This window comes from Propithecus coquereli, unplaced genomic scaffold (assembly GCF_000956105.1).
Source record: "Propithecus coquereli isolate 6110/MARCELLA unplaced genomic scaffold, Pcoq_1.0 Scaffold218, whole genome shotgun sequence".
Lineage (NCBI taxonomy): Eukaryota > Metazoa > Chordata > Mammalia > Primates > Indriidae > Propithecus > Propithecus coquereli.
This window is the reverse complement of record NW_012146967.1, coordinates 2,499,436-2,514,713: the sequence shown is the minus strand read 5'-3', so window position 1 is coordinate 2,514,713 and position 15,278 is coordinate 2,499,436. Positions and strand designations below refer to the sequence as shown.

Genomic DNA, 15,278 nt, shown 5'->3' with positions numbered 1-15,278 from the left:
AAAAAAAAAAAAAAAGAAAAAAGAAAAAATCAAAAGGGTGTGGAGAAGAGAGTCCATATTTGGGGCCCCTAAACCATCCCTCCACTTCCTCAGGGTGCTGGGAAGCACAGCAGGTGGGTGTCTTTGGCCTTGTTGAGATAACCTTCTCACCATCTCCTCAGAGCACCATTCAGCTTGCCCTGTGCTTCTAGCTTCCCTGCTTTTGTTCTTGTTTTTGCACCTTGGATTGTTCTGTCATGCATTTTCCCAACTACTGAAGACCTTCAAGGCTGTGGCCAAATGCCACTCCCTCCATGGAGCCCTCCAAGATGCTCCCCGTCAGAATCAAGTCCCTCTTTTCCCTTTGTACCTGCAACACCTACTAATAAAGTCTAACATGTTACTTGTTTAATTCTGTTGCATTTCACAGTTAACTGTCCACACATCTGCTCCCCTCCTAAGCCTCCAAAGCAGACACCATGCCTAGTTCATCGTCCCATTCCAGGGAGGGTGAGGAACAGTGTGGCATGTGGCTAGGGACATGTTCTTTGGACTCAGACTGATTGAGTCTGAGCTTCCAACCTGCCACTAACTAGCTTGTGACCTTGGGTAAGTTACTTAATGTCTCTGTAAGTGGGGATGATTATGACCTAATGGATCTATTGTGTGGATTAAACAAGTAATACATATAAAGTACCTAACCTTGGTTTCCTCATCTGTAAAATGGGGATCATAATAGTACCTACCTCATAGCATTAAATGAATAAATCTATCTAAAGTGTTTAAAGCACTTGGAACAGGGTCTGGTATACTGTAAGTACTTAATAAGTAACCGGCACTATTCTTCTTTGTATCACCACCATCATCATGACCATCACTGTCATTATTCCCATCATTCCCTTCATCACCATCATCACAATCTCATCATCATCATCACCATCTCATCACCATCACCGCCATCATCTTTATTATAACGATCATCACTGTCATCGTTCCCATCATTCCCTTCATCACCATCATCATCATCACCATCACCACCATCATCTTTATTATAATGACCATCACTGTCATCATTCCCAGCATTCCCATCATCACCATCATCATCATCACAATCATCTCATCATCATCACTATCACCATCATCATCTCATCACCATCACCATCATCATCACCACCATCACTCCCATGAGCAGCAGTAGCAGCAGCAGCAGCAGCTGAGCCCCAAGATCAGAAGTCCCAAAGATGTCTCTGAGGACATCTGGCCATGGGAGACAGAACCGGCACAGGGAGCCCTGCAACCACCAGCCCCACGTCAAACCCTGCTCTCTCTCTGTGCTATCTGCTGCTTCCCCCTGTCAGGGTCATGAGCCCCAGACAACATCCATTGTGTCACTAGCTGCCCTGAGTTTGGGTAGCCGGAGTTTGGTTCTAGGAGCCTACTTGAAAATCAATCCCCTAATAACTATGTGTCCCAAATGTCAGCCATTTGGGAACCACCATCACGATGTCTCTCACGTCTGTGAGCTACCCATACAATTTATTTACGTAATATGTTTCTTTAAATCGGTTCATCCTTTCACACAAATAAATTCATTTTAAAAGGAAACTTCACATCAGTGCCGTAAATGGAAAACCAATATTTTTCTAGTACTCATAAAAAATACATAACAATTAAAATTATAATAGAAAGTGTTTTGTGCATCGCCTATGATCATTTCCTGCGCCACCCTTGGGGAGACGCTACTGTAACCTGCCTGACTGAGGCTCATCTGTGCAGCCCCCAGGAAACCACTGCTCCTGCGTGCCAGATGTGATCACCCTGGGACGAAGGGTCACACAATCCTTCTGCCCAAACCCGCGCTGAGACAGCACCTTCACTTCCTTCCTACTCTTCCTTTCATCCCAGTCAGCTACCACTTACTGCTCCCAAAACCTCCCACAATCCTGGGAGAGGAGATATCACCATCTTCTTTTCACAAATGGTAAAACTAGGGATCAGAGTGATCAAGTCACTTGCTCTAAGTCACACAGTATAGATGAGAAAACCAAGGCACTCTCTAGCATGATAAACTGCTGTGTAGCTCCCCTCACCAAAATACCTCCCCTTGAGAAGGAAGGGAGGGAGGGGGAGAGAGGGAGAGAGAGAGAAAGAGAGACACAGAGAAAGGATGGAGGGAGGGAAGGAAGGAAGGAAGGAAAGAAGGAAGGAAAGAAGGAAGGAAGGAAGAAAGATAGAAAAGACCATGTATCAGCTAGGTCATTAAGTACAGAGTAATGAGAGATTGGGTTTTATGGGGAAGGAGAGGCGGAGGAACAGAGATGAAACAACAGAAGGCTCAACTCTGGATTCAGCAGGAAACTTGCCATTCATTCATTCATTCATTCATCAAATATTTATTGAGTCCTACTGTGTGTCAGACATTGTTCTAGGCACTGGGGACACAGCGATGTTAAAAAAAGTCTCAGCTCTCATGGGATTTACAGTCTTGGCGGTGAGACAGAAAATAAACAAATACAAATATAGTATGTCAGGCAATAGTAAGTGCTAAGAAGAAAATTAAAGCAGAAGAGGGTCTAGAGAGTGGTAGGGGAGGGGTAAGTGGGTGGGGTGGTCACAGGAGGGCCTCTCTGAGGAGGTGACATTTTGGCAAAGGCTTGAATGAAGTGAGGGAGGAGCCTTGAGTATACCAGTGGAATAGCTGTGCAGACAGTGCAAAGGCCCTGTGGCAGAAGCATGAGCAGAACATTCAAGAAATATCAAGACTCCAGTGGCCGCTCTGCCACCTGCAAGGGCTATAGGTACACTGTAGGGGCTGGAAGCAGCAGGGCTCTCTGAACAGATCCCACGTGCATTTCACACAAGAGAGACCCCTCTGTCCACGCAAGAAGGGCTGTTTTTTTGTGTTTTTTTTTCTTTCTGGTGACACCGAGGAGAAACAACCCAGAACCTTTTTATGCACACTTATAAATTTATGGCCCTGTTTTGACTGCCTATTCAGTGGGACAACAAGTTCACAGTCTAGTGTGAAAAGGCAATGGGAAGAGGCATTTTACAATAAAGCCCTCATTTTTTCGCTTTGAACAACAGAAAGCAAACACTGTGATTAACAACTGCCAGCTGGGGGTTAACGGGGAGCTCGGGGGCAAGGCCGGGGTGACCGGCAGAAGGACCAAGACAAGGTCTCAGAGGACACAAACATGGATTGGATGAGACCAAAGGGAGAGGAGCCAAGGGCCTCTGCTTCCCCACGGCCCTGTGAGAACGGGGAGACCTGCCTCCCCCCGCCCCCACTCATGGGTTCGGGGAAGGAGACCCAACTGCCCACTACACTCTCAAGCCAACTGTGAACTGCGGCACCTCGCACATTTCCCAGGGCTCAGGGCCAAAGAATCACCAGCCTGTGTCAGCCTGGGGACCTCCGTGCTGCTAGGTCACTGTGGCCTGATTTAGCTTCCCAGTCGAATGTTTAAAAACCTGTCTAGGTTCAGCTCTAGGTCCCTGAGCTCACAATTCCGTGCAATAGAAAATTTAATATTTGACTGGGGTTTCATTAAGAGTCCCAGTCACCTGCCACATTTTGTTTCACAGACTAGTTCACTTGAGGTCATTCACTCAGTTGACATTCAGTGGATATTTCCTGAGCTTTGGGTGCTGTGTGACGTGTTCGGAATACAAAGCTGATTTGGACACAGCCTAGCAGAGCGGAAACAAAAAACAAAACAAAACCAAAAACAAAAAACCTTGAATTACAGCTCTGCCACTGACTGGTTGTCTGGCCTTGGGCAAGACATTTATCCTCCCTAAGTCTCAGTTTTCTTATCTGTGAAATGGGAATAATAATACCTTGAATTTATTCACAGCGGTTGGTACACAGTAGGTGCTCCAGAAATAACTGGATGTATTTTTACCCTAAGCTGTAACGGGCTGGACAAACATAAGTGCTCTGGACGTTCTATTCGATCGGGGCAGTTCTGGATTTTAATATGACGGCCTGAGAAAGCAGGCAGGGGTTTCCAGGAGGAGTCGTAGTCTGCAGGGCTGGTCCCCTATCTAGGTACGGTCATGGTCGCTTAACAACACGGACACATTCTGAGAAGTGTCCTTAGGCAATTCCATCGTTATGTGAACACCAGAGTGTACTTACACAAGCCTAGATCGTCTAGCCTGCTACACGCCTGGGCTATATGGTACGGCCTGGTGCTCCTACAGCCTACAAATCTTACTGCATGTTACCGTACTGAAAACTTCAGCCAACTGTAGCACAATAGGAAGCATCTGTTTATCTAAGCCTACCTAAACACAGAAAAGCATGAACTGAAAATAAAATTCTAAGCCCTCTTTTAAACGAACTGACCCTTCTTGGCCAAGGGACCCCAGAAACACCTTAAAACTGAGTTCCCAGCCATAACAGGATGGGAGAGATAAAGCACAATTACACATGCACATGTTTTCTGTGTTCATAAATACTCGTGATTTCCCCTACAGCTCATTGAATATGTATATTTAGCCACCCCGCTCAGTATATTAATAAAATCCTGTTTCTTTTGTCTCTGCCTGGAAGCACGCGTTCCTGGCTTGTGGCTGAGAGCTCTGTTTCCCAGCCTGCCAGAATGGCCACCGTGAGCTGTAACAAGACCCTTTATGAGAAATAAAGTTCTCCTTTTTCCAAAGTATAAACCTCATTACTTTTTTTTTTAAATAAACAGTACTGTAAAAATACAGTATTATAATCTTAGGGGACCACCGTCGTATCTGTGGCCCATGTGTTTTAGCCCAGTGACCAAAACATCACGTGGCGCATGACTGTCTGTACTTGTTGAGGTACTCGATCACCCTTGTGAATGCTCACATCTCCAACAGAGACCACACCAACACCCTGATCTTACAGAGGGCGGCTGGCTCTCAGGTCTGAGTGGAAACATCTGCTGGGCTTCCCTGGAGGGGTGTAGTTTAGTGGGTTGGGGTGAAAGCTTTGCGTTGAGAAGCCTGGATTCGATCTTGAACTCTTCAACTCAAGGGTGTAGTTGATCTTGGACAAGTTGTTTGACCTTCTCTTCCTTCCATTCCCACATCATAAAATAGGGATAATAATAACACATTGGAAGTATTAATACTTCTTGTAAAGATTTATCATAGTTCCAAGTTCATGAAACATCTGCTGCTTCTATTATTATTATTAGCTATTAAGAAGGGGCTCCGCTCTTGGCCCTGGCCAGCCATGTCCCTGTTTCAAAAAGAGCAGGGATGGCTGAGAACATACTTTCTCCATCTCACCTTTGCTCAAAAAATAGTGTTTTCTATCACCTACATTGGCTGAGCGACCTTTGAATATGAAGAATATCTCCCTATGTACACAGAGAGACCAAGGCTGTATTGATTTAGACCACAGAGCAAGCCAGTCTAAATTACAGTCAGATCAGAAAAGAAGCAATTTTATTACCTTCAGTTGCTGACGTGACGTATCAAAGTGCTTCTCTGTGCACACGTTCTAGGGGCTGACTTAATAAATGTACAAGACCCATCTGCAATTAGCAACACCCATGTGTGTGCCAACAATTCATATGCAAAAGTCAACATTCAACGAGGATAGTGTTTAATTTACAGAGCAAATTGTCCTTAAAAACAATTTATGCAGCAGTCACTCCTGCAGGCTGCCTGCTTAGGTGAAGTGCAGATTTGTTTAGCAAATCCTTTCTTGGGAGAGACGGAATTATGCAGGGCCCTAGTGTAGGAGCTAGGGGCCAGCAGGGGCCTTTGAGATACCCCAGGACAAACCTTTTAGGGGCCATCTCTTGTGGGGGCTTCTTCCTGGGTTATGCCCACGAAACCATGTCCCAACTCTGTAGCCAGATTCTACATTTCCAGGGCCATGAGCATGTCCTAGAAATTAGCGGAGTCCCAAACATGCGGCATTTCTTCTTAGAGCAATGTTTCCCCAAGGGTGCTGCTTGAACTCTCTGCGTCTGAATAGTATACTCCCTGGGAGTATACTAAAATGTAGCTTATTTCCTTAACCCATTCCATTTGTTGCAGGCATCTCAAAACATTCACACACGTCACTTCCCCAAAATCAGGGGGGTAGATCATCAGACCTGCTCTGCTGCTAGATCTTGTTGTATCATGTGCTAATAAAAAAGCATAGAATTATTATACCACCATTTAGATTAAAAATATTTTGATAACTGACTTTTAATATAATCGGTTTCCTTCGCGATCCTATGCATGTTACGCATTTAAAAACATTATTCTGAGACAGGGTCCACAGGCTTCACCAGATTGCCAAAGGGGTGACAGCATCCAAAAGTTTAAGAACAATCAGAGGACCAACTGGTCGCTGGAAGGCCCTGGACGAGGCATCTTGTGACTTGGGGGTTCGAAGGGGATGAAGTGCCATTTCCATCGTCAGGTGCCAGGAAAGTAGCTCTCTGGTGACCACGGGCCCCCTATGGCCTGAATCAGCTCCTGGTTCCCTTTCCAGAGGTGCAGGCCACGTGCGTCACGGACGAGGCCTGTCCTGGGTGTGCAGGGAACTCCTCTGGGAAGAGGCACAAGTTGCATTCTGGGCCCCGAATCCTTTCACAGTTCAGGATTTGCCAGAATTTCAACACCAACTTCTGCTTTAACATAATCCAGCATTGCTGTGATCAATGCCTCAACTCCATTAGGAACTAATACTCAGCTAAACTGTTCGATAATCGATTGCATCATAAGTAAATACAGTATCATTTTCCCTTAGCTGGTGAGACTCAGAGAGCACAGCCCTGAATTGGGGGTGCATAAGCACGGCGAATTAATACTCAAACTTGGGACACCCCAGCCGTGACTATCCCTCCCTTCTTCCCACATTTCTCTTTCCTCCCTTCCTTCCCTTCCTTCTTCTCTCTCTCTTTCTTCCTATCTCCTGAGGACCTATACTTTGTGCCAAGCAGTATTCTTGGTGCTGGGGTTACATCAGTGAACAAATCAAATATTCCTACTTTCAGGGAGAATATATTCTAGTAGGGAGAGAGAAACAACTGAAGAAAATAAGTAAAACATAGAGTCTCAGTGCAGGGAGGAGGAAGGGGAGTGATCACTAATGGGTACTGGGTTACTTGTTGGGGTGACAGAAATGTTCTAAAATTGACTGTGGTTGTGGCTACACAACTTGGTAAATATACTAAAACTTGAACTGTGAACCTTACATAGGTAAACTGTATATGAATTGTATCTCAATGAAGCTGTTATTAAAAGACGAAACATACATAGATTAGGTCATGGAATGATAACTGCTGGAGACATAAAGCAGTGAAGGGGGATAAGAGTTGTTAGGGCCTGAACGTTTGCTGAAACCTTGACACTCAGTGTCAGTATTTGGAGGTGGGGCCTTTGATAGATGATTAGGGTTAGATGAGTCCATGAGGGTGGGGCCCTCATGGTGGGATTAGTGGCCTTATAACAGGAAGATTGATCTCCCTCTCTTTCCCTCCCTCCCTCTATCTCTCTTTCTCTTTCTCCCACCATGTGAAAACACAGTGAGAAGGCACCCACCTGCAAGCCAGAAAGAGGACCCTCACCAGGAACTGAATCACCCAGCACCTTGATCTTGGACTTCCCAACCTCCAGAACTGTGAGAAATAAACATCTGTTTTAAGCAACCCTGTCTACACTATTTCATTATAGCAGTCTGAGCTGACTAAGACAAGGTTCCTCAGGGTGTTACAATTTTAAATAGAGTGACCAGGGAAAGCCTCACTGAGAAGGTAACATTTGGGTGAAACTTGAAGGTAATGAGGGAGCAAGCCATGTGTATATCTGACAGAAGAGTGGTTCAGGCAGAGGTAACAGTATGTGCAAAGGTCCTGTGGTATGCCTGCTATGTTCAAGAACAGCAAAGGGCCAGAAGGAGGGTGGACGAAGGAGATGTCTGGGGAATAGGGAGTGTGGAGGCCTGGAAGCAATTCTGGGGACTTTGGCTTTTCTTGTGGGTCAGATGAGGAGCCAGTGGAAGATTCTGAACAGAGAAGAGATGTGATCTGATGTATGCTTTAAATGGATCCCACTGTGGAAATCAATGGTGACCAGCCACCATTTATAGAGTATTTTACTGTGTACCAGGCAAATCCCTTTGTGAAAGTTTTCAGAATCAAAATGGAATCACTTGTGTTAAAAACTCTGACAAACAGAGCCAGGGAAGGCCATGAAGGGAGGGTTCTCATGCATGAATGCCTGGTAACAAAAGACTGCAAAAATCACAACTTTGCACAAAGGTCATTGCAACCTTACACACACACATGCGCACACACACACACAAACACACACACACACAAAATACTTCTACAAGGACATCTGCCCAGCAACTGCCTGTCCAACCTCAGACTGGTGCCACCCTTAGTATTGATCTTTGTAGCCGAAGATAATTATCTCAAAACAATTATGGAATCCTCATTTTCCTTTAAAACCTTGTCTTCCTTTACCTCTCTGAATACACACATGTTTACTATGGCACACGTCTTCCCATTGCAATACCTGTTCCCAAATAAACATCATTTTCTCTTAGAGGGTCTCCCTCTCTGTTTGTTATTTAGGTTGACAGCTTTACGCACACGACCTCGTTGAACCACCACAACTACACTCTGAGTTAGGTACTGCTGTTTTCTCTATTTTATAGAAAAGGAAACTGAGGCCCAGAAAGGATTAGGAACTTGACCTACATTAGTGGCAGAGCCAGGAAATTTGCCAAGCCTCCCTGGCTCCAGAGCCCCCACCTTCCCCACAGACATCAGCACTGTCTAGTGTACACAGCAGGTGTTCAATAAAAGGTGCCACCTGGCTGGTTACAAAGTGGTGGGGTTGATGGATGCTGTGTCACTTCAGCCGCGGAGAGGACACGTCCCGAGGCACGAGGGCTGAAGGGCCAGCGTCTACTTACTCAGCTCCGCGATGCTGCCCACGCGGGTGGCCAGCAAGGACTGCTCGATGGTCCTCAGCTCCGACTGGCTGAACATGGGCAGTTCTCCCGGCTTGTTTGACCGCTGCGGGTCTCTGTGGAGGTTCAGGCTGTCTGGCAGGCACAGCACCCCTGCAGTCGGAAGGGAGAGAGAGAATGAAAGGAAAAATGATTGTTATTTTTCAATCAACCAAGGGAGGGTGCAAAACCTCGCACAACCTCAAATTGCACCAGTCGGTACTGCAAAGCTGACGTGGGAGCCAACGCTCTGGAATCCTTTCATAACAGAAAGAGATGTCCAGCGGTTTGAAAGGGTCTCCTCGAAGTCCTGACTTCCTGATTTCTATACGCATGTGGGCATTTGTCTGGACACACACATTTCCGAAGGACACAGAACAGAATTCTCGCCTCGGGCCTGGCAGGGTTTCTATCCACGCAGAGGCGCTTCCTGTGAACCTGGGGGTCCCTGCCCTCATTCTCCCTCCCAGAGGCAGCTGCGGTCCCTAAGCACCTGGAGGAACAGTCTTTGCTGGCAATTGTTTCTAAGGGCTTGCTTTGCTTGCCCAGTAAATTGAACTCTGGGTGGCTGGGCTGCTATCTGCTAGACAAGCTTCCGGCTTTCTCTGCAGAGCTGTATGTCAGGTGGCAGAAGAGTCCCCGTGGACTTCTGTAACTTGTAAGGGGAATACCCATGGGAAATCCCTGGAATCCAATTATCTCCTTCCCTTCTTGTCCATTCCACAAGCATTTAGCAAGAATCTGAGAACTTACTTGGGTGGCTTATTCAGGAATTGTCCCTTCACCACCCAACCTACTGAGGCAGAGAATACTTCCTTGCTTCTTGACTTTGCACTTGACTCTTTGACTTACTTTGGTCAAAGGTACACTAACGGACACAGTAGAATCAAAGGCCTGAAAAGTGCTTGTAAAATTGAACTTGTCCTCTTGTGCCTTGCCTTTGTCATGAGAAAAACATGCCCTGCAGGTCCAGAACTGACCTGCAGCTTACAGCTGCCCTGCCTGACCCATAAAAACAAATGCTTATTTGGTACAGCACTGAAACAGTGGGGCTGTTTGTTACTCACCATTATAGTGGTGAAAGCTAACAGATACACCTGACAAGTACCAATCACTAAGGATACAATGAACAAGGGCTAAGGATACAGTGATGGACGGAACGCACATAGTCCGTGTGCTCAGGGAGCTCCCCGTCTAAGTGAAGGAGACAGACTTACAGACGCAGCCACAAAACCATTTGATAAATGCTCTGCGGTAGGAGGAGATTAGGAATGAAGGGGTGTTTCAGGGACCTGAAGAATGAGCAGCCGTCAATGACTAGGAAGCACTTATTGAGTGCCTACTGTGTTTCTAACCCCGCTGGGCATTTTGGAGATGCAAAAGAAGCCGAAGACATATTCAAATCATTTATGAATTCACTGAAAAGATCAGACTGGCACCGACAAAATAACGTAGGAACAATAAAACAGTGTCAATATACAAGTGCTGAATGATTGAAACCGACTGGCAGGGCGAGGGGAGATAGAATGCGAGGCCAGTAGTTCAAATCCCCTCCTCCCCCTGCCGGGACCCCACAATCTCAGCAGACAAAGCCTCCTCCTTTGAAGAGGGGTGCCTGTGCGAGGGGGGCCTGTCACACCCCTCCGCTGGCCCCCGCTGCCTAATTAGTGGCTCCAGCCACACGGAGCCACGCACTTTTCCCTAAATGTTTCACCTTCACAGCTAACCGAGGCTGGGACAAGGGGGAAGGCAATTCTAGTAAACGGTTTTTTTTGGTATGAATAATGCATAATGGACGAATGATACAAATGACCATTAGATTAATGTTCCCGTAATCAGGAAATTGAAGTAAATGTTTTTCTAGAATTGTTCTCCAACCATTTTTTCCCAAACATTTTTGACTGTGAATCAGGGTAAGAGTATTTATATCACAGCCCAGTACACACACACACACACACACACACACACACACACACACTTCATGGTTTCCATAACCATGAAGTTATGGAAACCACATGGAAAAAAAAAATCATGGAAAGTAACACCGACCCTTACTATGTGTGATGCACTATCATTTCTTTTTCTTGTCATTTCTCTTCTGTTCTATCTTATTAATAAAACATGCTGGCTGTAGCAGCAAAATCGATTTCATGACCGACTCCTGGGGCGCGATGGCAGTTTGGAGACACCGTGGCCTGTGCTGGAGCATCACCTGGCACTGACCAGACATCACAGAGGCACCATTTACTGGGTGCTACCTAGAGCTGCACTTTAGGAACCCTCCGCTTTCAGGGAAGACAAGACTTTCCCAGAAACGCCCACCGTCCCAGGCCAGCCTGCCGCTGCCACATCACTCCCCTGCGCAGCCCGGGCGGGGAGACACTGAGTCATCCTTGCTTCCTCCGCTTTGCTCACCTGCCGAGACATTAAGTCAGAGGCTAAGTCAAGTAGCCTGTTGCCATGGCAATGAATCTTGGGCCAGTTCCTCCAGCTGATGCCCCTGAGGTCTCTGACTCTAATTCCGGGACTTACTGCCCCTTGAAGAGCTCACTGCAAAAAGCACCAGATATTCTTGACCCGGTATGACATGCGACAAAAGCGTCAGGGTAGCGAGGCCCTCTGCTTAGGGGAAGGGGAGCGTGGTTGAGGAGCTTCACAGCAAAGGAGACCCGAGCGCTGGGCCCTGAACGTTAGGTAGAAGGTTGTCTAATTAATACTGCAAATGACTCCTGTGTTCTCACGGGATTGCTTTCTCAGTATTTGTACTATTCGCAGCGAGTCGACCCAGATCTGCATTTTAAAATGTTGCCTCACACGCTGGTTGAGGCACAAGCAAAGAGGACTTGGAGTCTGGAACCCAGAGCTTCAGTCCTGGCTCTGCCACTTCCCACTGTGTTTGACCTTGGGCAGGTCAGAGAACCTCTCTGGACTTCAGTTTCCTCTTCTGTGAAATAGGGGTGATATGAATAGTAACAGCCTCGTTTCCTCATGGGATTTCTGGGGGTGGGGGTGGAAGAGGGGAGTTAATGAAATAATGTGTGTCGAAATATTTTGCATGTGCTAAGCAAACAGTAGGTTCTCAACACATGTTAACTAAGATAAAAAATCAGTAAATGTGTATTAACCCAGCTTTGGACTGCTTTATGCTTTATCATGAGAATCAACAATTTCCCTTGGAATTATTTCTCCTTCTTTTAGAGGGTTATGAAATTTAAATGTGGAAATATAATTACTCAAAGAGGCTTTAAGAGCTAGATTACAGAGATTTGGGAAATCTATAATTGATCTATTATGCAAAGATTATATACCAGAGTTTTCTTTTTTCTCTTTGAGGACTTTCTGTGTGGCATACACATAAACTGGAGTTAGTTATTTACTTTTTGCATAAAAATCAACTCAGTCAAGAAGGCCTCGGCATCATGTCTTCGTGTCAGGCGCAGGCCTGAGTTTTGGACAACTCATCAATTCCCATTACTGGAGCCAAGGAGAGCCACGGCCTGGTGATTAAGAGCCAGGTTTAAAGACAGAGGGAATTGAGGTTCGAATACGACTTTGACTAGACCTAAAGGAAGTAATTTCCCAGGAGAGCAGGTGATCATAAGCCAGCATCCACAGAGGGCTTGAAGGGTCACGGTCTCCCTGCAATTCTATTACTGGCAGCGTGCTGTGCATTTGTCTAAGGGGGGAGTTCATTCGAATTCTCGAAAGGGTTTATGAGTCTTGAAAAATGACCAAGCAATGCCTTTGAACATCCACATTCCCACCATACAAGGCTGCCCTGCTGTGGGACTGGCCTGGTGGGGCAGAGCGAGCTGGGCAGGACGGGGGCCCCGCCAGAGCCCCGCCAGAGCCGAGATTCCATCCTGCTGCTGCCCTTTGCACGCACTGAACGAAGAACTCCCCGCTCTCCGGTCAGCTCCTGCATCTGCAGAGAGGAGTTACACTATCTACTGCACAGGTTTATTGTGGTGATTAAGCAAGACAATATACTTAAAGCCTCTGGCCCGTAGTAAGAGTCTGATAAATACCCTGTTCCCACAAATGTGCAGTTTTGTTTATTTAATGTCTGGATTCAAGCAGCCTAGAGGATCATCTTTCCAAAATCACGTGCGACTGGAGACAGACAGCCTTTCGGTTAGGAGGTCATTCTGAACATAAAACATGAGAGCCGCTGCTCTGGCTGGAACCCTGGGCCAACCACGTCTGGCCTTCTGTCTCTGATAGGGGCTGTCGGAGGTGCATTTCTGCCCCCTATGTGCACACCTTCCTATCTGCACAGGACCACCCCTTGGCAAATAAAATGCACCGATGTCCTTTCATTCTCCCCTCAGCTTTTCTCTGTGTCTACATTGTATTACTGGGCCTGGGGAACAGGGATGCTATTTATCCACAAAGAGAAAACCAAGTAAGACAGACATCAACATTCATCCACTCGACCCTCAGTGATGATGGTGATGATGGTGATGAAGGAGGAGACCAGCCGACTTTCACTGAGTACCAACTACGGGCAGCCACTGTGCCAAGCACTTTATATATTTAAATTCAGATTTATTTAAATGCTCACAGCCACACTACAGGGTAGGGAATCCGGCATTTATTGGGAGACAATATAAGGTAGCAGTGAAGAGTGAAGGCTCTGGGTTCAAACTGCCTGGGTTTGAACCCTGACTGCATGACTTACTGCTTGTGTAGCCTTAGGCAACTGAACATAACCATGTATAGTACTTGGCATAGAGGAAATACTATAAAATATTTTTTTATTGTCTCCACTTCGTAGGGAAAGCAATAGAAACTTGGAGAATGTTCAATAACTTGCCTAAAGTCACATACATCCTAGAAATGGAGCTGGGCTTTGAACACCTAGCCTTCTGACTTCAGAGCCCCATCTCTTAGCCACTCAGCATGTTGTTTCCTGGTTACACAACCCTTTCTCTCTGCCAGGCACTCCTAGGGAGGAAAGGGGTTGTGCACAGACAGCTGGATCCCTGCTCTCATGGAACTCACAGTGTAACCACATGTAAGAAGTTTTCCCTGACACTATCACGCAGAAGATGATAGGCAAGTGTACAGCTACATAGCTTAGATGTGTTTCTTACTTTGCATTTGCTACTAGGAAGCTCAAAGCCAAATTTGCAGCCCACATGTCAATAAGGAAACATATTTTTTATACTTTGCCTTTCATCATCTATGGTACACTGTTACAATGTATATATTTTTATAAGCTGCCTCAAAATCATTTGGAAATGAATACATTAAACATAAAGAGTGAAATAACTCATTAGCTCTGGTTCTTTTGTTTCCTGGAGGACTTAGGGGATCATAGCTGGTAGGTGAGCAGAACCATGTAGATTTATCAAGTATGCAGTTAGTTTTATTTGCCAGTAGTTATTAAGCAAAAACCTCTGGGCTTGACCCAGGGCAATTACCAGGATTCAGAGCCCTCCAAGGCCTCTTGAACTTAACTGACATTCTTAAAACTCCTAGGCTGATCAAGATTAAAGAAGCTTTGGTGATGGGGCTTCCCTCAGAATAGAAAGAATATTCTAAACTCCACACTAAAACCTGAGTGCCAGAAGTCATAGTCACGCTCCAGAATTAAGCAGTGTTACGCTTTCCAGCCTCTGATCCCTTATCCATTGGGGTTGACTCATTGCACAAATGGCCTCCATTTTCTGCCCCCACCTGTATGCATGGAACAGGACTTTGAAGCTCCTTCCTTGCTCAAGGGTCTGTTTCCCGAACCCTTAAATCTTGGCTGGCTGGTGATTTCCTTTGGCCACCAGCATGTGATGGGAGTGATAGGGCACCGGTTCTAAGCCTTGAAGCCTGGGTTTCAAGAGGTGTTGATGCTTCCTCTCTCTTAGCCCCGCCAGCCTGCCAGAGGATGAGAAGAACGTGTGGAGAAGTACTAAGGCCCTCCTAGACCAGCCAACAACCAGCCAACCCCTAAAAATGTGAGAGAGCCCAGCCAAGATCCAGCAGAGCTGCCCACCCAACCTGTAACTGACCACAGACTGATGAGCGAGCCTGGCCAAGACCAAAGAACCACCCAGCCAACCCACAGACTAGTGAGCAATAGAAAATGGTTGAAGTTTTAGGCCACTGAATTTGGAGGCCATTTGTTACGCAGCATATGCATAATAGCTGACTGATAAGTCTATGAAACCAATAGTTGGTTAACTTATTGTCTTAGAATGCTTTTCACTTTTCCCTGTGTTGCTTTGTAGAATCTAGTAGTTGACCAATTTCTCCAGGGCCTGGCCTAGGGAAGAATCCACCCCCAGTGTCTGGGCGGGGATGGTAAAGCTCATAGGATGGCTCTCCTGGCAGTTTCTTGGGCATACCAAGCACA

General features: G+C 46.2%; 1 protein-coding gene across 1 annotated transcript in view; it reads right to left on the bottom strand.

Annotated features, from left to right (window-relative positions):
• The window catches only part of BTBD11 (BTB (POZ) domain containing 11), a 289,580-nt gene that overhangs the window by 113,487 nt on the left and 160,815 nt on the right, over window positions 1-15,278 (bottom strand). Inside the window, exon 2 of the mRNA XM_012644708.1 lies at window positions 8,891-9,040. Coding sequence (XP_012500162.1) covers window positions 8,891-9,040 — 150 coding nt within the window. The remainder of the gene's footprint in view (window positions 1-8,890; window positions 9,041-15,278) is intronic.